Source organism: Microcebus murinus, chromosome 2 (genome assembly GCF_040939455.1).
Source record: "Microcebus murinus isolate Inina chromosome 2, M.murinus_Inina_mat1.0, whole genome shotgun sequence".
Taxonomy (NCBI): domain Eukaryota; kingdom Metazoa; phylum Chordata; class Mammalia; order Primates; family Cheirogaleidae; genus Microcebus; species Microcebus murinus.
Genome location: NC_134105.1, coordinates 43,599,361 through 43,619,307, shown reverse-complemented (window position 1 = coordinate 43,619,307; position 19,947 = coordinate 43,599,361). Strand labels below are relative to the sequence as shown.

At 42.9% G+C, this 19,947-nt stretch overlaps 1 protein-coding gene across 2 annotated transcripts in view; it reads left to right on the top strand.

The window, feature by feature from the left end:
• Positions 1-19,947, top strand: part of FYB2 (FYN binding protein 2) — a 122,098-nt gene that overhangs the window by 21,090 nt on the left and 81,061 nt on the right. For both annotated transcript variants that reach the window (XM_075998647.1, XM_012785117.3), the window contains exons 2-4: positions 2,700-3,447; positions 6,916-7,077; positions 9,162-9,195. In XM_075998647.1, the coding sequence (XP_075854762.1) occupies positions 2,700-3,447; positions 6,916-7,077; positions 9,162-9,195 (944 nt within the window). The remainder of the gene's footprint in view (positions 1-2,699; positions 3,448-6,915; positions 7,078-9,161; positions 9,196-19,947) is intronic.

Sequence of the window (19,947 nt, the reverse complement as noted above, 5' to 3'; positions counted from 1 at the left end):
AAAATAAAGGCTAGGCACAGTGGCTCATGCCTATGATCCCAGCACTTTGAGAGGCTGAGGTGGGAAGACCGCTTGAGGCCAGGAATTCAAGACCAGCCTGAGCAACATAGCAAGACCCTGTCTCTATAAAAAAAAAAAAAAAAATGGAAAAATTAGCCAGTTGTGTTGGCATGCACCTGTAGTCCTAGCTACTCAGGAGGCTGAGGCAGGAAGATCTCTTGAGCCCAGGAGTCTAAAGTTGCAGTGAGCTACAATAATGCCACTGCATTCTAGGCTGGGCAACCAAGTGAGACCATCTAAAAAAAAATTAAAAATAGAATTACCATATATGATCTAGCAATTTCGCTTCTGGGAACATACCCAAAAAGCATTGAAAGCAGGGTCTCAAAGGATATTTGTACAGCTATGTCCATAGAACCATCATTTATAATAGCTAAAACATGGAAACAACCCAAGCGTCCATCGACAGATGAATGGATAAACAGAATGTGTTATATACACACGATGAAAATTGTTCAGCCTTAAAAAGGAAGGAAATTCTAACATATGCTACAACATGGCTAACCCGTGAGGTCATTGTACTAAGCAAAATAAGCCAGTCACAAAAAGATGAATATTGTATGATTCCACTTATAGGAGGTACCTAGAGAAGACAAATTCATAGAGACATAAAATAGAATGCGAGGGTGGAATATGGAGTTGTCGTTTTAGTGGGTATAGATAGAGCTTCAGTTTTACAAGATGAAAAGAGTTCTGGAAGATTGGTTCACAGCAACATGAATCTAACGTGCTAAACTGTACACTTACAAATGGTTAAGATAGTATATTTTATGTGTATGTTACCACAATTTAAAAAACATTTGCCACTGAGGTGGTATACATCTGTTATCTCATTTGATCCTTATAATACTTTTGAACTGTTGCTAGAAATATAAGTCCCATTTTGTAGTGAGGAGAACAAGGCTCAGAGAAGTGACGTGAATTGCCCAAGGCATGTAACTAGAAAATGGCTAAGCTGAGTTTCACACTCAGATCTCCTGACTCCATGCCCAGTGCTGGCTTCTGCATTGAGAGAGAAAGTTGAATTCACTTGTCTTCTGGTTGAAATATAAGAAATAAACCCTTGGCAGTTTGTGGAGAGAGCTATATAGGTGGGAGGGTGTGTGAGTGTGTGAGAGGGAGGGAGGGAGAGAACAGAGAGGAGAGAGCTATATAGGTGGGAGGGTGTGCGGGTGTGTGAGAGGGAGGGAGAGAGAGAACAGAGAGGAGAGAGCTTGCAAGCAACTCCCAGACACCTGCTTCATGCTGCTTGCTCCTCGATTTCCCTCCCTCCCCGAGTCTTCAGAAGGCAGGTGTGAGTCAACTGTAAACACAGTGAGAAAAGGTCACCCAGCGTTCCCTCAGCTGGCAAAATCAAAAGTCACTGCCATGGAGATGGTCTGTGTACATGAAATTAAAAACCTTTAAGATGACTAGGAGAAGAAAGTGGCTCTTACTTTTTGAAATGACTCCAATAGTTGTCCTCCTACCTCCTGTGAAGGCAAAAGATGACAAAATGCACTTATGAAAATAAATGCAGTCTACTGGGAGAAGGAGGGAGCAGTGGGAAGAACATGGAACAGGAGTCAAGCTTGGACCTACCTGCCTGGACCACCAGCCAACTCCCTGCATCATCCCAGGCACACCCTTCCTGTGCCCCAAGGGTTGGGCTGCTGTTACTACCATCATTTTCATGCTGGGTTTGAGCTGAATTTAGAGCTCAACCAAGAGCAAAACCAAGTTAAAAATACAAGAGGATCACTTAGCCTTTTATAAAGAGCTTTCATTTATCACAAATGGTCCACTGTGTGTCAGGCGTTCTCCTGGGCACTTTACTCTATGGTAACTATAATCCTTCTACTGCTTAACAACTTATGTTTATGATACAACTGCACTTAGAGGGAAGATCGAGTTTCGCAAAGTATTTGCCTGGATGGTGAAGAGTGGAGTCAGAATTTAAACACAGGCCTGTGTAGTTCCAAAGCTTATTCTCTTTTCCACTTCATGGTGTTAAGTTCAACCACCAAGATACAAAGACCTATGGGAGCACCAAGGATTCTGGGAAGAAGTTAGCTGTGCCTGTCATTGCAGGGAAAATTCTGATGGAGGGGTGGGCATGGAAGTGCAAGAAAGCAGTGGACACGTAGATGGAAATGCTTTTTGTGATATAAGAACACAAAGCAAAGTCAAGGTGGTGGGGAGTATAAGGTTTCTAGGAAAATGTAAACAGTCCTGTTTGGTTTAAGGGTTGTTGTGTTGGGCTGTGGTTGGAGTCAGGACCACATTATGATGAAGCTTGAATGCTGTATGATGCAGTTTGGAACTTATTTTTATAGGAGTGGGGAGCCATCAGAAATTTGTATCAATGGGTTTATCAAAAGTTGTTAGTATTATCCAAAAGTGTTCTTTCTATGCTATGAAAGAATTAAACATACCTGAAGCGTTTCAAAGAGGAAACAATTGTTTTCATTCCATCTCACATAGACAGTAGCATTCCTGGCTAATATTGCCCAGTAGGTAAGTAATTGCATGACATCAGCAGGTAGAATCCCTTAAATAGCGCCAGGTAGTGCCACTTCAGGTAGTGCTGTGAAGTCAATTAATCACACTGGCTTTTCTCCCGGAATAATGAGACATTTTTGTTTTCTTTTATTCTTTAGAAAGGGGTAAGAAACTTCAAGGAACTTCGAGCCAAATTTCAAAAACTTGACACTCCACCTCTTCCAGGCCCTATTAAATTCCCAGCAGGTATTTCTCAAAAGGGTGACACTGGAAGCACACAGTCAACCCAGATTCCAGCCAAAGGGAAACCTCTCTCATCCAGCCACAAGCAGCCCCCACCATGTTGTTCCAGAGGCGAGTCCCAGCTTCTTACAGCCCAGAAAACGCAGTTGGCCCAGAGCAGTGGAATTCAGATATGTTCTAATTCCCCAGGGTCTCTGGGAACGTCTGTTCTGTGTTCTGCAGTAAATTCACAGAAGGCTTCTCTGTTGTTAGATGCGAGTCAATCAAATGCTGAGATAACCAATAAGGAGAAAGTGGTGGTGCCCAACAGCTTCAGAGAAAAGCTCTGGAACTGGGAGAAGGTTTCATCTCAGAAAAGTGAAATGTCATCAACCCTTCTCCTTGCCAATTGTGAAAGTGAGGCCCTCCGTGTGGAAAGGCAAAAAGGCCTGGGACTTATTACAGAGGAGTCGAGGAAAAAGATGGAAACAAAAGGAGCCCAGACCCTTCCTTCCCAGAGGCACTTGATGGTCCAAAGGAAATCACTTGCTGCCGCTGAAGATCCCTCTTCCCTACTTTCTCAACATGGCAGGAAGAGCCAGAAAAAATCCAGTCCCGAGAGGAGCCCGGCAGGCAGCATGTGTCAGCCTATCTATGAGTGTGAGCTTGCCTCCCAGGCCCCAGGTAAGAAATGTAACCCCCACATGACTGGGGAGAGAGGTCATTGTGTGTTTCTGATTGAGAGCCTGCTCACTTGGGGTGGTCACACAGACATGACCTGGGCAATGTTGCTCCAAACTCCAGCATGAATATTCCAGGAGGCCTATCTGCTAAATTGTAATCTCAGGTTTAGTAAGTAAAGTGCTTGATCTCCTGGAATTACATTGTGAGACAGTTTGATCAAATCTGGATTTGAATTCTAGGTCTACTTCTTAACAAGCTGCATGAACTTGGGCTATACGAGGTCTGTCCGGAAACTATCAAGCCATTGTTAATACAACAAGAACAGTTACATGACTGGATACTTTCTGGACAGACCTCGTATATATAACTTCTTAGAACCTGGTCTGCTCTCCTATAAATCAGATGCAATTTTCAATCTATCGCTAATCTTCTGTCTTGGGAAACAGCACAATTGTTCTCCTACTTTCCAAGGCCAAAAACCTAGGAGTCATGCTCTATTTTTCCCTCCCCCTCATTCTTTGCATTGAATTCCTCAGCAAGCTCTTGGTTCTACCACCAAAGTATGATCTGAATCCTTCCACTTGTGCCTATCCCTTCCCTCTGCCCTGATACATACTACCATCATCATCTCCACCCGGACCACTGCATCAGAGTGTGGTCTCCCTGCTCCCGTACTCTTTCCCTCTTATATTCTATTCTCCCCACAGCAGGCAGAGTGATCCTCTAAATCGTAAGTCAGATCACATCGCTCTCCTGCCCAAAGTCAACAGCAACCATCTTACAGTGGCTCATGCAGTTTGGTCCTTGCCTGCTTCTCTTACCCTCTTCTCTCTCACCACATTGCTATCCCTTAGATCAGGCATCCTCAAACTACAGCCCACGGACCACGTGCAGCCCGCCGAGGACATTTATCTGGCCCACCCAGTGTTTTTGCCACCACTGCCTGTTCTGCTTAGCAGCCGACCCATCCCAGGTCCATAGTGCACATGTGTGGAATGTGTGCTGCACTCTCCAACGGGCTCCAATTGTCTGAAGGACAGTGAACTGGCCCCCTGTTTAAAAAGTGTGAGGACCCCTGCCTTAGATATACCAAGCTGCTTCCACCCCAGGTTTTTGCACCTGTTGATCCCTCTGCCTAGAGCACTCTTCCACCAGGTCCTTGGTGTTCACTCCATCACTCCATCAAGGTCCCTACTCAAGTGTCAGCTGCTCTGAGTGAACCTTGTTGATTGCTTGATCTAAATTAGTTACTCCACTCCCATCACTCTGTCTTCTTGCATTGCTTTGGTTTTCTTCATATCCCTTATCCCTACATGGTATATTGTTGTGTATTTGTTTACCTAAGTTAAGATGTGATTTTTAAAAGGATAAAGACTGTCTTCCTTACCACCATATCCCTAGCACCTAGAAGAACAAGGCCAGGTTGAGTAAGTCCTCAAAATATATATATATATACTGAATGATTGATTGGCTGGCTGGCCGATGGAAGGGTGGATGGGTGGATCTTCTGCTTACAACTCTATATAGTTTCTTTTTGTACTTAGAATAGAATCTAACCTACTTACTTCAGGGTCCTCATGGCCCTGAATTCTGGTCCCTGCTGTGTCTCTGACTTGTCTCCCCCATCTCTTCCCCTAGCTCATTAGCTCACAGTCAACACACCAGATTTCTTGCTGTTCTTTCAACAGACTTTGTCATGCACCAGAACCTTTGCATTTGCTGTTTCCTCTTCCTGGAAAACTCTTTTCTTTGACCTTTGTTTAGCTGCTTCAGGTCTAAGTTCACGTGACACTTTTCAAGATTAGCTGCTCTATCTCTCTATCTGAAGAGTTCTGCCTCACCATCAACAATTTTTCTTATCATCCTGCTTTATTTCCTTCATAGCACTAAGAGATCGCTGTAATTATCTTTTGTGTATTTGTCTATTTATTTATTGTCAGTCTCCTCTTATTAGAATATGCTCTTGTTCTCAACTCCATCCCAGCTCCTGGAACAATCAGTGCCTCAAATTATAAATAAATAATTATTGATGGAGGGATGGGAAGGAAGGAAGGACACATGGGAAGAAAGATGGATGGGAGAAAGAAAAGGATGGATGACCTATCAGATGGAGCTGTTGAGAGAGTTAAATGAGATAACCCATGTAAACCGCTTAACACAGTGCTTGGTAAAAGCTGGGAGCCCAATTAGTTAAGTGATAGTTAATTTTCACTATGTCTTCTTCCTAATTTGATAAAGACTGAAGTTTCTGACATTGTGACTTATAATGAAAGCCTAAGAAGGAAGGAACTTTGGCTCTGCCTGAATGTCTGAGGATGCAACCCCCTGCTGATAGGGTAAGAAGGAAGCTTTCCTCCCCCTCCCAACTTGTAGAGGAGAGTACAAGGAAAGCCCTCAGAGCTATATGCGAAGTGCTAGTCCACTTCTGCAGTTTTAGCACGGATGGCCCATGCAGCCAGCTACTGTATTACATAAACCAAAATTCAAAGCACTTGGATTATATATAAGATTTTGTGCTATTTTCAGTATAAGAGGCAGGTATGATTTTCATATTAACATTGGAATTTCTATTGGAGTTAGATTTATAAGTGCAGAACGATAAACTACATAAAACCAGAACTCTCCTAGAAAATTCCAGGACACAAAATTCACAGGTGCCCAGCTACCCCAAAGTCAGTCTTGAAGCCAGTCCCAAGCTATGAGCCCTGGAAATCAGAGATCAATTCTCAGTCCTCTTTCTAGCCCCCATGTTATCTGCACATCTTAAGTGCTTGAGGAATCCTTCCAGTGAATAGTCACGCCCCTATGCTTGGTGCTGGGAGATCAACAGACATAATCTATGCCCGCGGGAGCCCATGTTTAATGGGAAGATAGGCCAACATCTCCGATATGCCGTAATACTGATGTAGAGGTATTAACAATGTGCTTGTAGGGATACAAATCAGGGACCCGTTAATTCTGGCCTTGATTTCTGGTAGAAATAAAATAAACTTTCTAGAGGAGGTGTCACTAGAGCAGAGCCTTAAAAGAATGAATTGACGTTTGCCAAGAAGGGGAATAGCATTCCAGAACCAAGAATGGCATAAACAAAATCTTCAATATATGAGCAGTTCTTAAGGCTCTCCAAATCGGATCTGGAGAACTGAGAGGCCAATGATGTGAGTGAAAAATGTTTGAGCTTAAGGTCGGGAAGTAGGACAATACAGTGTAACGAGAAGATAATCTGGAAGCACAGGTGTGGGCGTGTGGGACAGAAATGGCAGAGTGGAGTGACCGATGTCCTGCTGAGGAAATCCATGGGGCAGCAGCCTGGGTGACTGGTCAGGTTTTGTATTGATCAGGGCTCTCCAGCTGCTGGTTGGTGAAGAGATTGGAAGGGAGTAAGGCAAGAAAACCACTAAGTTTCACTCAATAAGCTATGAAATGGAAATAATCATAATGTACATTTTTTTTACTGTCTGTGTGCAGAAAAGCAGCCAGATGTCAGGCATCACCACCTTCCCAAAATGAAGCCACTGCCTTCTATCCAGTCGCTGGGTCCTCCTCCGCCAAAGCCTGCAAAACCCCCTGTCGTGAGCCTCCAGGTCTTCCGGAGGCAGCCGGCTGCTGTTCCCAAGACCCAAAGGGAAGGTAAGGAACCGCACGGGGCCCCACACGTGGCCAGCGCCTGTAATCCTCCACATCACCTCCCAGGTGATGCTGCCGCCGCTGCTTTTCCGTGGCGTTGGACATCCATCACTGCTTATTGTCACGTAGAGGCTGTGGCAGCTTGCCCGTGAAATGACAAATTTGCGCAATTGGGCTCTTATCGCTCCTGGGCCAGCCCACTTCCCCTGAGAGCATTGCACTTGATCCCTGGGAATCTGTCCAAGAGCAAGAAAAGGAAAAGTCTCTGAGCAGGGAGGCGGTGAGCCTTTGTGCTTCCTGCAAAGCCTGTGTTGTCAACACAGTCGGTGCAGAATGGGGGAGGGAGCGAAGAGGGAGGGAGGAAGTGTGAACTAGACCCGAGATCCTTATGGGGGTCCCCTGAGGCCTCTGAGATCTGCCTTCAGTAATTAATGGAAGACACCCCCGCCTCGCCTCCTCTGGTCCTTTCCTGTAACCAAAGCATCCTTGAGAGCCACTTCTCTGTGCCGTTTTGTGTGTTCCGTCTGCCGTTTAAGGGAACATGTCTCACCCCTCCCCGCTCCTGCCACAGTCTGATCTCGTTGACATTTTAAACACCCTAGCTTCTGTTCGCTCTAATGAAACATGAGGTGAACATACACTGAAACGTGGTGCTGTGCTAACATTTGTTTTACCGTGGCCATCAGCACCAGCAGATGGTGCGCCGAGAGAGCTCATGCAGTCTTTGATTGTTCATTTAACTGCTTTGGCCAATCTCGTGGCTAAATTACTCTAACTCAGGGGTTCTCAAATTTCAGCATGCATCACAATCACCTAGAGCTGCGGTCCCCAACCCCTGGTCCATGGCCTTTTAGGAACCGGGCAGCGGCTAGCACAGCTAGCAAGTGAAACTTCATCTTATTTGCAGCCGCTCCCCATTGCTTGCATCACCACAGAAGCTCCACCTCCTGTCACATCAGCAGTGGCATTAGATTCTCATGTGAACGCGAACCCTACTGTAAACCACACGTGCAAGGGATCTAGGTTGTGCACTCCTTACGAGCATCTAATGCCTGATCTGAGGTGGAGCTGAGGGGGTGACGCTAGTGCTGGGGAGTGGCTGCAAATACAGATCGTCATTAGCAGAGAGGTTTGCACAATAAATGTAATGCGCCTGAATCATCTTGAAACCATCCCCCCCACCCCCCGTCCATGGAAAAATTGTCTTCCATGAAACCAATCCCTGGTGCCAAAAAGGTTGGGGACCACTGACCTGGAGAACTTATTAAAACACAGATTGCCAGACCCCCCTCCTCAGAGTGTCTGCTTCAGTTGGTCTGGGGTAGAGCCTCAAAATTTGCCTTTTTAACAAGTTCCTAGAAGATGCTAATGCTGTTGTTCCAGGGACCACACTTTTAGAACCACTGCTACAACTCATCTTAAGTCTTATCCAAAAAGAAAAGGAAGATAGGGCTCTTACAAGTATACTTTAGTAACATGGCTACCTCCTCATCAAGGAAGGCTACGTGTGATTTTTATAAACATTAATTCAGGTTTCAAATCATCTCTCTGAAAGGGAAGAAGGTTTGTCAGACAGCACAGAGCCAAGTACCAAGTCTTTTGTAATAAAATGGGCTTTATAGATCCAAGCTTCCTTACCAGCAATTTAGGTTTGGGCATGTTACTCAGCTTCATTTTGCTTGTCTATAAAATGAGGCTAATGATAACACTGATCTCATAGAATTATTGTGAGGATAATGAGAGAACGCCCGGAAAGAGCATAAGCAGCGCTTGGCATACCAGTAAGCGCTCAATAAATGTTCAACGTTATTTCAAAGAAACATTGAGCCGCTATATTCTCTGTGTCATGTCCTGTGATGGAAATGACATGAAGAGATAAACTCCATAGAGGTTCTACTCCTCAAAGAGGTCAAAGTCTAATGCAAGAGATTGTACCCACAAATTAGCACCATAAAGTGTGGGTGAGTGCTGCGGTGCAGGGCTGCACCCCACACTTTATCTCTGGGTCAGGTTACCGCAGGAGCATCATTCATGTTAACCAGGCTGCTGCCAGTGCCTCTTTTTCACTCTGCCTTTTGCTCTTGCAGTGGCTGTGGAAGAGTGCCACCTGCCTCCGGAGAGGTAAGTGCACGTGCCTTAAGTGAGCAGGAGTGTAGCCCATCAGCGAGGCTCCTTAGCTGGCCCAAGAGCCGGCAGTTAGCATGAGCTAAGCACCTGTATTTCTCAGAAAGGTTGCAGGGAGAGCAGACTTATAAGCAATAAACTGCAACTTTTGTTTTAAATGAAAGATTAAATAAACTGCATTTAACTACCATGCTGACATTAAGTTGCAAGGATGATCCTCTGAGGTACTTTTTTTTTATTACACAGTTGGGTTCAGTAAATTGAAACATCAACTTCTATAGTCATAAATTGAATTAGAAGCTAAAGAATGCTCTGGGCAGCTGGCGTGATGTTAGGAATTGGTAATGGGATAAAGGACATTCTATTTCAATGTACTCATTCTCAGAATTTTGCCATGGAAGTGTCAGTTCATTAACTCACTCAACCAAATAACATCTATAGAGCCCTTTGATGTATTGGGCAGTGAGCTGGCTACTTTATACGGATTTCCTCGTGTGGCTGCCTATAGAGGGTTGCACGGTTGCTGCTGCCGTCTGCACGTTACAGCTCAAGGCACTTGAGCACAGAAAGTTTGCCACATGCTAGCTGTGATTCCAGCCCAGATATGCCCAGACTATTTTGACTGCATAACTCACTTCCTTCACAAAGATGTTCCCGTTCTCAAGAAGGTTAGTGTTAGAAGGAGATCCAAACTTGAATAAGCATATTGCTTACTCATTCACCAAGTGTTTATAATAATAAGGTATATTAATAGTAAGTTTTGTAATAGAGGAAGGTACAAGATTCAGAATTTGCTCCGATGAAGGAGCAGTCACATTTCTTTGGGAGAGTCAGGGAAGTCTTTAAAGACATATCAGTTATCTATCACTACTATAATACTACATAATAAGCCATAACAAAACTCCAGCAGCATACAAGGGGTCTGTGGGGTACAGCTGATGTGGACTAGGGTCAGCTGGGCTTGCACATACGTTTGCAGTTATCTGTGGACTATCCAGGCGACTTTGCTGCTAGTTAGGTTGGCCATCTATCAGCAAAGGTGGGCTGGGGTGGCTCATGTGTCTGGGGCAGCTTGCAGTTGGCTGATCTAGGATGGCCTGGGCTGGGATGACTGGGGCACCTTGACTTGACACCATCTGTATCTCCTTTTCCAGCAAACTAGGCCGGGAACATTCTTCTAGCAGTTGCCACCAACAAATGAGACAAGCACAATAGCACAAGCACTTTTCACGTCTTTGCTGTGTCACATTTACTGACGTCATAAAAGCAAATCACATGGCCAAGCCCAGAGTCAGAGTGGGAGGGTATGAAAGTTTATGTGGCAAAGGGCAGGGATCCAGGTAGGGGTGAAGAATAGTGGCTTTAAGCCAGTCAACCTGTCCCTGGAGAGGAAACATTTGAAATGAGTATTGCTGGATTGCCTAGAAGGCACGACAGAGGCAGAAGGTGTGAAGTGTCTAATGTGTGAAAACTAGAACTAGTTAATTGGAGTTAGAGACTAGAAAGTACAGGAATGGGATTGTAGCAGTGGACAGTAACCACATCATGGAGGATCTTGTACACCAAGAAATCCAAGAAATCGGTAAGATGTCTTGTTCAACAAGGAGCTGACTGTGGGGTACTAGACACATTCATATGCTCCAGGAATTCCTAGTTTAGTTGTCCATTTGAAGGTTAAATGACAGCACAAGGTAGGTCAGTGGAGCTACGTTTTAGGTGCATTTATGTGAAGGAGAGAAAATAATTTAGATGGCTCAGCCAATGGTTTGCACTCTTTACTCAATGATCATAGGGCTCACTGTGACAGTTTAAAGGGACAACATACCTCTGCTGTGCTCTCAGTCTTGGTTCTTTCATTCCTCTTATACGATAGGCATCTCAGTATGAGTAAAAGGTGATTGTTGTGTTTAAATTGATATGCATTTTTCCTACAGCTTGGCTCCAAAGTAAACTGGCTTCTTCTCTGGCACTTTAATCAAAGAAATGGCAATCTATTTCAACATGGAAAACAAACCTGCTGTGATGGATCTATTGGGAGAAAATTGTCTCCAATGTGGCACCCTCTTCCTAAGGGATTTCCAAGGGCAGTTTTGATTATTCTGTCCCTTCACACTGACCTTAGAACCCAACCACTGTCTACAATGAGGCTCCGTTGTACACCAATGATGATATGGGCTGTAGTGCTGTACGAGTGAAGACAAAAGAAGTGAAGAGGGGTGGAATACTTAGGGGCAGCTTCATGGAAGGCGACAGAACTTGAGCTGTATCCTGCATGGGATACAGGAATTCCTATCCCCTGCATGGGATAGGAATTAGATAGGTTTACCTACGTGGTCCCTTTTGTGAGACTGTAAGGTGGCGAGGGTAGGGTATTATTCCCTGAAATAGCCACATTCCTGACAAGTAGTTTGTGGATGAATGCATGGATTGATGGATGGGTGGGTGGATGGATAGATAGATGAGCTTATGGGCTTTCAATACAGAGATAGAACATGATTGAAAGCAAGGAGGGTAGTACTAAAGATGAAATAAATAGACAAAAAAAAGTCTAATGTTGAAAAATAAGAGATGAGGTTGAATGCTAAAGGTGCATTAAGTGCCATGTTAGAGTTTGTACTTTTTTTGGCCAATAAGTTAATTTGAACAAGTAAATGCCGTGATACCTGATAGCTTTAGATATGACTTCCATGGAAGTTTGGGAAGGACATTTTCAATTCAGATATTAGAGTGGAAATAGAATATGTAGGGTCTCATTACTGTAAGGGGATGTGTTGATTTTCTGATGTTGCCAGCCCATGTTATATAAAGTTAATGAGAGCTTTGGTTTTTAATCCAAGCCCTACCACTTAACACCAATGTAACCTGGACAAATGCCTTAACCTCTGCAAACCTGTTTCTACTTTTGTGAAATGGTGATATTGACAGCACCTCATACCATTATTGTGAGGATTAAATAAAATACTGATTGTAAAGTGTTTAGGGCAGCCCCTGGCATCTAGAGAGTGCTCAATAAAGTTTGCTTAGCTATTACATAACCTCCCACCAAGGTCAAGAATCCAAGCTCAGGAGTTTGGTCTCTTTAAAATTCCATTAAGAGGAGCTCAATACTTGGAGAATCTAGTATTTTTCTTTATTGGAGCAAATTCTATTCATTCAACACATATTTATATATTTATTTGGTAACCACTATATGCCAAGCACTTTTTTTTTTTTTTGAGACAGAGTCTCACTCTGTTGTCTGGGTTAGAGTGCCGTGGCATCAGCCTGGCTTTCAGCAACCTCAAACTCCTGGGCTCAAGCGATCCTTCTATCTCAGCCTCTCAAGTAGCTGGGACTACAGGCAATGCACCACCATGCCCGGCTAATTTTCTCTATATATATTTTTAGTTGGCAACTAATTTCTTTCTATTTTTAGTAGAGACGGGGTCTCGCTCTTGCTCAGTCTAGTCTCCAACTCCTGACCTTGAGCGATCCACCCACCTCAGCCTCCCAGAGTGCTAGGAGCCATGGCGCCTGACCAAGCACTCTTACATACATTGAGAACACAACAGTGCTCAAAGTGAACAAAATATCTTAATCTGCATGTATGCGCGCACGCACACACTCATTCATTCACTTGTTTCAAAGTCCTTCAAGTTGATCTGCAAAAAAAATTGACCATCCCACCCAAATTCCCAACCATCTGTCCATCTACTCTTTGGTACAGTAGACATTACCTTTATCCCTTCTTTATGTGACAATTCTTAAAACATCTAAGGACTACATTTTTCTCTAAATTAAAACTCTCATTATTTTCAACCATGATTTGTAAATCAGGCATCTTTGTGTCCTAGCTCTCTTTCTATGGATCTTATTATCTCTTTAATCATCTTGTTAAGAGCTCAGGGCACTTGTAATGGTCACCTTTTAACATGGGGGCCTCTTCTTGGTGTGTATAAAATGAAAGATGGCATTGTGTAATGGAACAGCAGCTTGTGGAGTAACATTAGCATAGGATCGAACCCCTCTTCCAAACCTTAGACAAGTCATCTAACAGCTCAGACCTTTCATACACGCATCTGCAAAGTGGGCCTAATGATAGCGTTTACTCTGTTGTGTTGTCATCAAGGCTGAGTGAGATAAATTGTATAAAGCATGCAGTAGACAAAAGACACTCAATGAGTTTTAGTTTCTTCAACCCTTGGCCTCTCCATCTCTTATCTTGGAAATATTAATATCTCGTTAGTTCCCAACAGCAAGATGGCTCTTTAGAGATTATTCTTTGTCATCATTCTTTTATGCAAGCCAAGCTGGCTGGCATCACTCTTGGGTAAGCAGCTCCTATTTGAGTGAGCAAAGCAGGTTATTCCCGGGGCAGTAATCAGCGCTGGGTCTCTGTCAGTACTTACCAGAGTCAGCTAATATTTTATTCATTAGCTATAAATATGGCTTCTCTCCCACTAGGAAGTGTCAGAGGGTAGTCCCAACTCAGGGAATCTTTGACTCAGATGCTTAAGGAAGGGGGAGAGGCTGTTGACTCCAGGAGTAGAGAAGGTTCAGACGGCATAGTGCTTCTCAGATGACAGTCTGTGGGTGAATTCTCAGGAGTTTACCATTTTCTCCCTTGAACTTTAAAATGTTGTGTTTTCTTCGTGATAATAGTCTTTAAACGCTAAGATAAGTTCATTTTGAATCTTCTGGATGACCCCCTTCATACCTAGTACCTCGAAACATGCTTTTACATGTGTGTTTTTGATAGTTCTACCCCATGCAGAGTGGGAAACACAAATGCCTTCTAGCGCTGGGCAGGTCACGAGACCGTCTCTAGGCCCTGTGTCCGCGGAAAGTGGCTGATCCCGTGGAGTGGGGAATGGATGCCTTACTAAGGCTTGCAAATGAAATAGTGATAATAACAATAACAACAAGACTGTGGACAAACAAAATGCATCTGCAGTCCTTTTTGACTAGTCATAAGTGCTATAAAGAAAATGTTTCAGTATTAGGATAATAACTGGGGATAGGGAATGAAATAAAGTGTTTAGGCTGATCAAGAAAGATCTCTCTGATTAATGGGTTCAAATAGAAGAAATAAGACGTATTCAATAGATCAGTAGAGTGACTGTAGTTAACAATAATGTACGGTTCAAAATAGCTAGGAAAGAATAATTCAGATGCTCCCAGCATAAAGAAAATTGTGATGGAGATCGCAAGTGCCGTGATTTGACCTTTACACATTATGTGAATGTGTCAGAATATCCTATGGACCTTGAAAATATGTACATCTATTATGTATCGATTAATCAATAAATAAAAGAAAGGCCTCTCTGAGGTGGTGACATTGGGTTGAGTCTAGTCATAGGAAGGTCTAGGAGATGAACGTTCCAGGAGAGGAAACAGCTGTTGCAAAGTCTCAAGGGAGAACCCCCCTTGGCATGTGTAAAGAACCAGAAAGGAGAGGGGATCACGGAGAAATTAGTGTGCAGGGGTTGCAGGTGCAGAATTTTGTGAGCCCTGGAATGAATTTGGGTTTTGCTCTAAATGCATTGGGAAGTCATTGGAGAGTTTTAAGCCTGGGACATAAGCTGACGGTTTATTTTGTAAAGACCACTCTAGGTGCTGTATAAAAAATAAATGTAGTAGGAAAACAGGTGGAAACGGGAAGACAAACTAGAAAGCTATTGCAACAACAATAAAACTAGTAACCCACACTCACAGTGTTTATTCTAAATGCTTCACATACATATACTATTCCATTTATGACAATTTTAAGAAGTAGATAATAATATCCCATTTTATAGGTGAGGAAACCGAGTCACAGGGCGGTTAAATAACTTGACATGGACAGAGTAGTTAGAAATGAGATAAAGTAATGGATTCGAGATCTGTTTTGTAGGAAAACCAGCAATTGCTGGATCAGCTATGGGGAGTGAGAAGTGAGGGAAAGAGAGAATCTCAGACAGCTTCTAGGTTGTTCGCTGTTTCCGTCACTGTTGATATTCACACACATGAAGTGTGTGGCACGCAATCGGCACTCAGTACATGAGAGGAAAGATTCTTCCCTAAAACTCTCTGGGATTGTTTTCTACTTCATAACAGCAACAACAAAAAGCATGTCATTATGCCTTTGTGCATGTAAGAATCACTGAAGGCTGGTTTTTAAATTGCTTGCAACTACAGTGCTCTTTCCTGAATGGCCGCATTTTGGGTAATTAAGACTGGTACAAACCTGATCTGATTGACCAACAGCGAAACAGGCCCCTTGTAGAGATATTTGAGAGTGAAAGCAGGCCCAGAAATCCCAGTGTGCTGGGATAAATTGAATCACTGTGGGGGAAGAATGAAGAGAAGGAGTTTTTGAAGCCTGTGCCCTATGGAGTTTTAGACCCAGAACATTCAGGTGGCTTCAGCTTAAGCCACTTCAACAACTTCTTATTATCTCTTTTTAATTGGACTTTAGGGGACACAACAGGGCCACTGATTGGCCTGCCTTTCACAATGGAAGTAGTGGCAAGAGCAGTGAATTTACTACAAATTTGTCTTTTCTTTCATGTTTTCAAATATTCCTCCTTTAAAAAAAAAAATTCACCTGTACCTTCTATTTATTGAGCACTTTCCATAGATAAAGCATTGTGCCTTATGTCTACTCTCTCATTGTAAAACTCTCAGCAGCACCAACCCATAAAGTATAGTAAGTGGTTCATGGACTCTCTGACCACAGAGAATTAGGGTAGGTAATCCAGGACAATGCAACTGGCTCCGCAGTACCAGGGTTTGACATGGTCAGTCTGGCTCCAGCACAGCCTCTCAACTACCACTCCAGGCTGCCTTACTGAGGATTCACAGGGACACTTTACCTACGACAATAGACCCATGACCTGCTCTACAAATTGAACCTGGATATCCTCCAAGCAGGGGTTCCTAAAGCCTGCCTTAGGATTTCATTTGCTGTCTGCAGAGGGATCTGCGTAAGGGAGGCTGGCCAGGGTCAAGCTAAAATATGAAAGTATTTTGAGTCCAGCCTTGCCTTTTCTCTTCAGTGGCATTCAGATAGTAAGCTGGAAAATATCGTAGGTAAGGAAGAAATCAGACAATCACAAGGTGCAGACTTGGAGCCTATTTTTGTACATAGGTATATTCAGGAAGAGTCAACGGAAGCTAATTTGAGTATGGCCACATGCTGGGCATTGCTTAGCCCTTTTGTATCTGTTAGACTTATCTTAGCCCCATGACTGCCTTGGGAGGAAAATATTAATATTCTCATTTTGTAGATGAGAAATCAAGGGCCAGAGATGTTTCATGGCTTGCCCTAAAGTATCAGATAATATAGAGCTTACTCTAGATATGAACTCAGAGCCATATTAAAGATTTTCAGCTATTTTATCCTATCTCAGGATTTCCCACCATGAAGCATGTGTTTTTGGAGATACCGATTAGACTGCAAATCCCACAAGAGAAGCAATCATCTATGTTCTTACCTCTGTTTTCGTAGAACCTAGCACACAGTGAACAAGCAAGCAGTAATTATCTAATGACTAAGTAAGTGATGGACCAGTGGAATAACAAATAAACAGGATGATAGGAATAAGTATGGATGGACACAGTGCTATCATCTTCCATTAGCGTTTATGTAAATTAAGCATTTCATTCCAAGACTCTATGATCTGTATAGTTTGCATTGATTTGCATATCAATATCAAATCCTTCTAATATTAAAACCAAATGATTAGGACAATCTGGGCCCTTCCTTTGCCCTTGTACCATGTAAGGGCTACTGCCACGTCAAAACAGGGACTCATGTGAAATCCTCTTTCCTAAGCCTTCTCTTGAACTAGTGTCCAGTTCCAAGTGACACTCTGCCAAGAAGCTTATCTCTAGCTTTCATGAAGGCGCTCTTCTCTCTTCCCCTGTCTCCTGTGGGCTCATTACTTTTTAAATTAACATTTCTTTAGTTCAACTAATCGTTGAGTTCCTAGCATACATTTTATATTTATAATAAAATTCACAAATCCCAAGCCCTTTACCAGGGCCAAGAAGGCCCTTCCTATTCCTATATGTTCTGGTCATGACTTATTCTTTGAACGCCTCCCCCAGCCCTCACGCCCTTGTTTGCTGTCCTCAACCCTGACTGGCCTTTTGGCTGCTCCTCAAACACAGTAAGCTTGCTCCGACCAAGCAGAAATACTTACTTTTCACCATGTGTGGAGTGGTCTTCTCCCAGATCACCTGTGGCCTCTTCCTCATAAAGAATTTATTTTTCTATTCATTCAATAATTATTGAGTTCCAACTCTGTGCCAGCCATTGTTCTAGATGCTGGCAATGATGCAGGAAGTTAAACAAAGTCTTTGCCCTCATAGGTATATATTCCAGTTGGGAAGAAAGACAAAACAAATCATGGTATAAAACAAAACAGTTACATATGCTGAAATGTCAGCTGTCTCGACTATAGTTCATGTTCCCTCACCCAAGATACTATTTCATATATAATCCTGCTGTATTTTCCTATTATTAATACTTTAAATGATAATACATATTCAACTTATTTGTTTTTTTGTGTTATTCTAGACCATGAGAGTCCTGAGTTCAGGGACCTTGTCTATTGTTTTTACATTCTAGAATAGTGCCTGAGAAGCTCAATGAAAAAAATTAACAATGTGACACCATTTCCCCATGTATCCAGGAGTTCCCAGTGTTTCTACGAGCATCAGAGGAAGATCCAAACAAGAAAAACAGTTGTTATTAATAATCAGGAGCCTACAATGTGTCAGGCACTGTATGAGGCACCAATGAACCAGCAGCGAGTGATATACAAGATCCAGAGCAAGCGAGAGAAGATTAAACTAGTTTCAAAAAGTAATGAATGATATCAAGGCTATGCCAATGACTACTGAGGGCATACAGAAATAGGTGAGGAGGGGGGCTGTTTGGAAAAGGCAGGGGAGAAGAACTTTGTTAAAGGGCACAAAGGTGAGGCCTGGTGGGTGAGAAGGAGCCAGCCAGCAGGAGCAGCATTTGCAAAGTCCTCAGGATGGGGGAGAGCTCGGCACCCTTGCAAGACAGAAGGTAGGCTGGTATGGTTGGGGTGTGATGAGAGACGGAGAGAATGGAGGGCAGGACCTGGGAGAGGTGCATAGGAATGAGATCAAAGGACAGGAGCTTCACGTTTTTAATTATTAAGATCATCGTTTAGAAGATTATCCTGGCCACTGGATGAAGAATAGATTATAGAAGGGCCAGAGAGAATGACACTTACTCAGTGTTTTAAGGGGGGAAAAAAAAGTTTGTGCAGACGACATTGATGATAGGGATATTGCAATGTCATGCACAAAAGCACAGAGGCACTGGTGCTCAGCCTGGTGTGAAGTATAGGTGATTTGGCACGGTCAGAGTGTGTACGGGAAAGGCAGGCATACGGTCTGCCTGCCTTTATAGTCCAGTAAATAGTGGCTGTATAGTAGAATGGATTTAGATGGCACTCAGCTTGAGACTCACTCCTATCCAGTCTCTCTGTGTTCGTTTCCCTTTTCCCAGGTGTATCTTATCTCCCACCCTCTCTAAATTAATAAATTCTTCAAAATGACTTCTTCAAAAATAAATTCTTCAAAATGAGCAGAGAGGGTCTAATATTTCTTTCTTGCCAGCTGAATAATTAAAGTGTATTTAAATTGAATGGAGACAAAGTTCGAAAATTGGAAGATCCAAAGAATGTGTTAGATAGAATAGGTTAAGAGCATAGGTTTTGGGATCAGATAGCTTTGGATTCATATTTTGAGCTCTACATACTAGACTGTGTGATCTTGGGAAACTTATTTAGTATCTCTGGGCCTTCTGTTTCTTCATATGGGAAATGGTGCAATCAAATCCTACCTCTTAGGGTTGTTGTGAGGATTGCAATAAATATCTGTAATTCTGCAAAGTGGAATTACAATGTTGTAAACACTAGGTAAGTGACAGAGATTTGTTGTTGTTTGTAACAGCAGGATTTGTCTGTATCAAGGTCTAATGCTACAGGCAGCAGACCAGGCTTGTAGTCAAAGCCTGCCACTAGCTCAGACGGTGACCTTACTTCCTTCTCTAAAAAACAAGTACAGTTAGATATTATGATGCACCTCAAAGCAGACACTCCAAAATTTGCAATGCAGATATTTTAAAATTTGGCCTTAGGGACCAAAATGAGGGCTTATGGTCATTTTGTTTCATTCTGTAGCAGTTGCCACTGGTTTACTAAGAATCTACTTTAGTGGTTGCATTAGCAGTAGACAAAGTGCTTTTGAATAATCATTCCCAAATGCACCACTAGTTCTACCTTAACCTCAAATTACAGGTTAAATAATAAGTTTATTTTATAGGTGATAATATCAGGCACAGTTGAGAATAGTAATTTCCCCATCACATTTTCCTCATATAAATGACTGACATGGAAGAACTGATCTGTGAAACTGTTGAATCAGCCTATCAAAGTTTTGAAAAACATCATTTAAAGCCCACTCATAAGCTCCTTGAGCATCACCCAGTGCTTCGCTGTTTTCATCGTTCAGTTTTTCCTTGGTTCTAGAGGGATTTGTGGTGCACAGGAAAAGGCCAAGCAGGAATCAGAAGATCTGGTTTCCAGACACACTCTGCTGCTTAACAACAGTGTGATCTTGGGCAAGTTACTGAGTCTCTCCAAGCCTCAGTTTCCTCACCTGTAAAATGCCTCATGGCACTACTGAGAGGATAAAACGAGATAACGTATACAACATTAACATGAATATAGTACGTGCAAAGAGTGA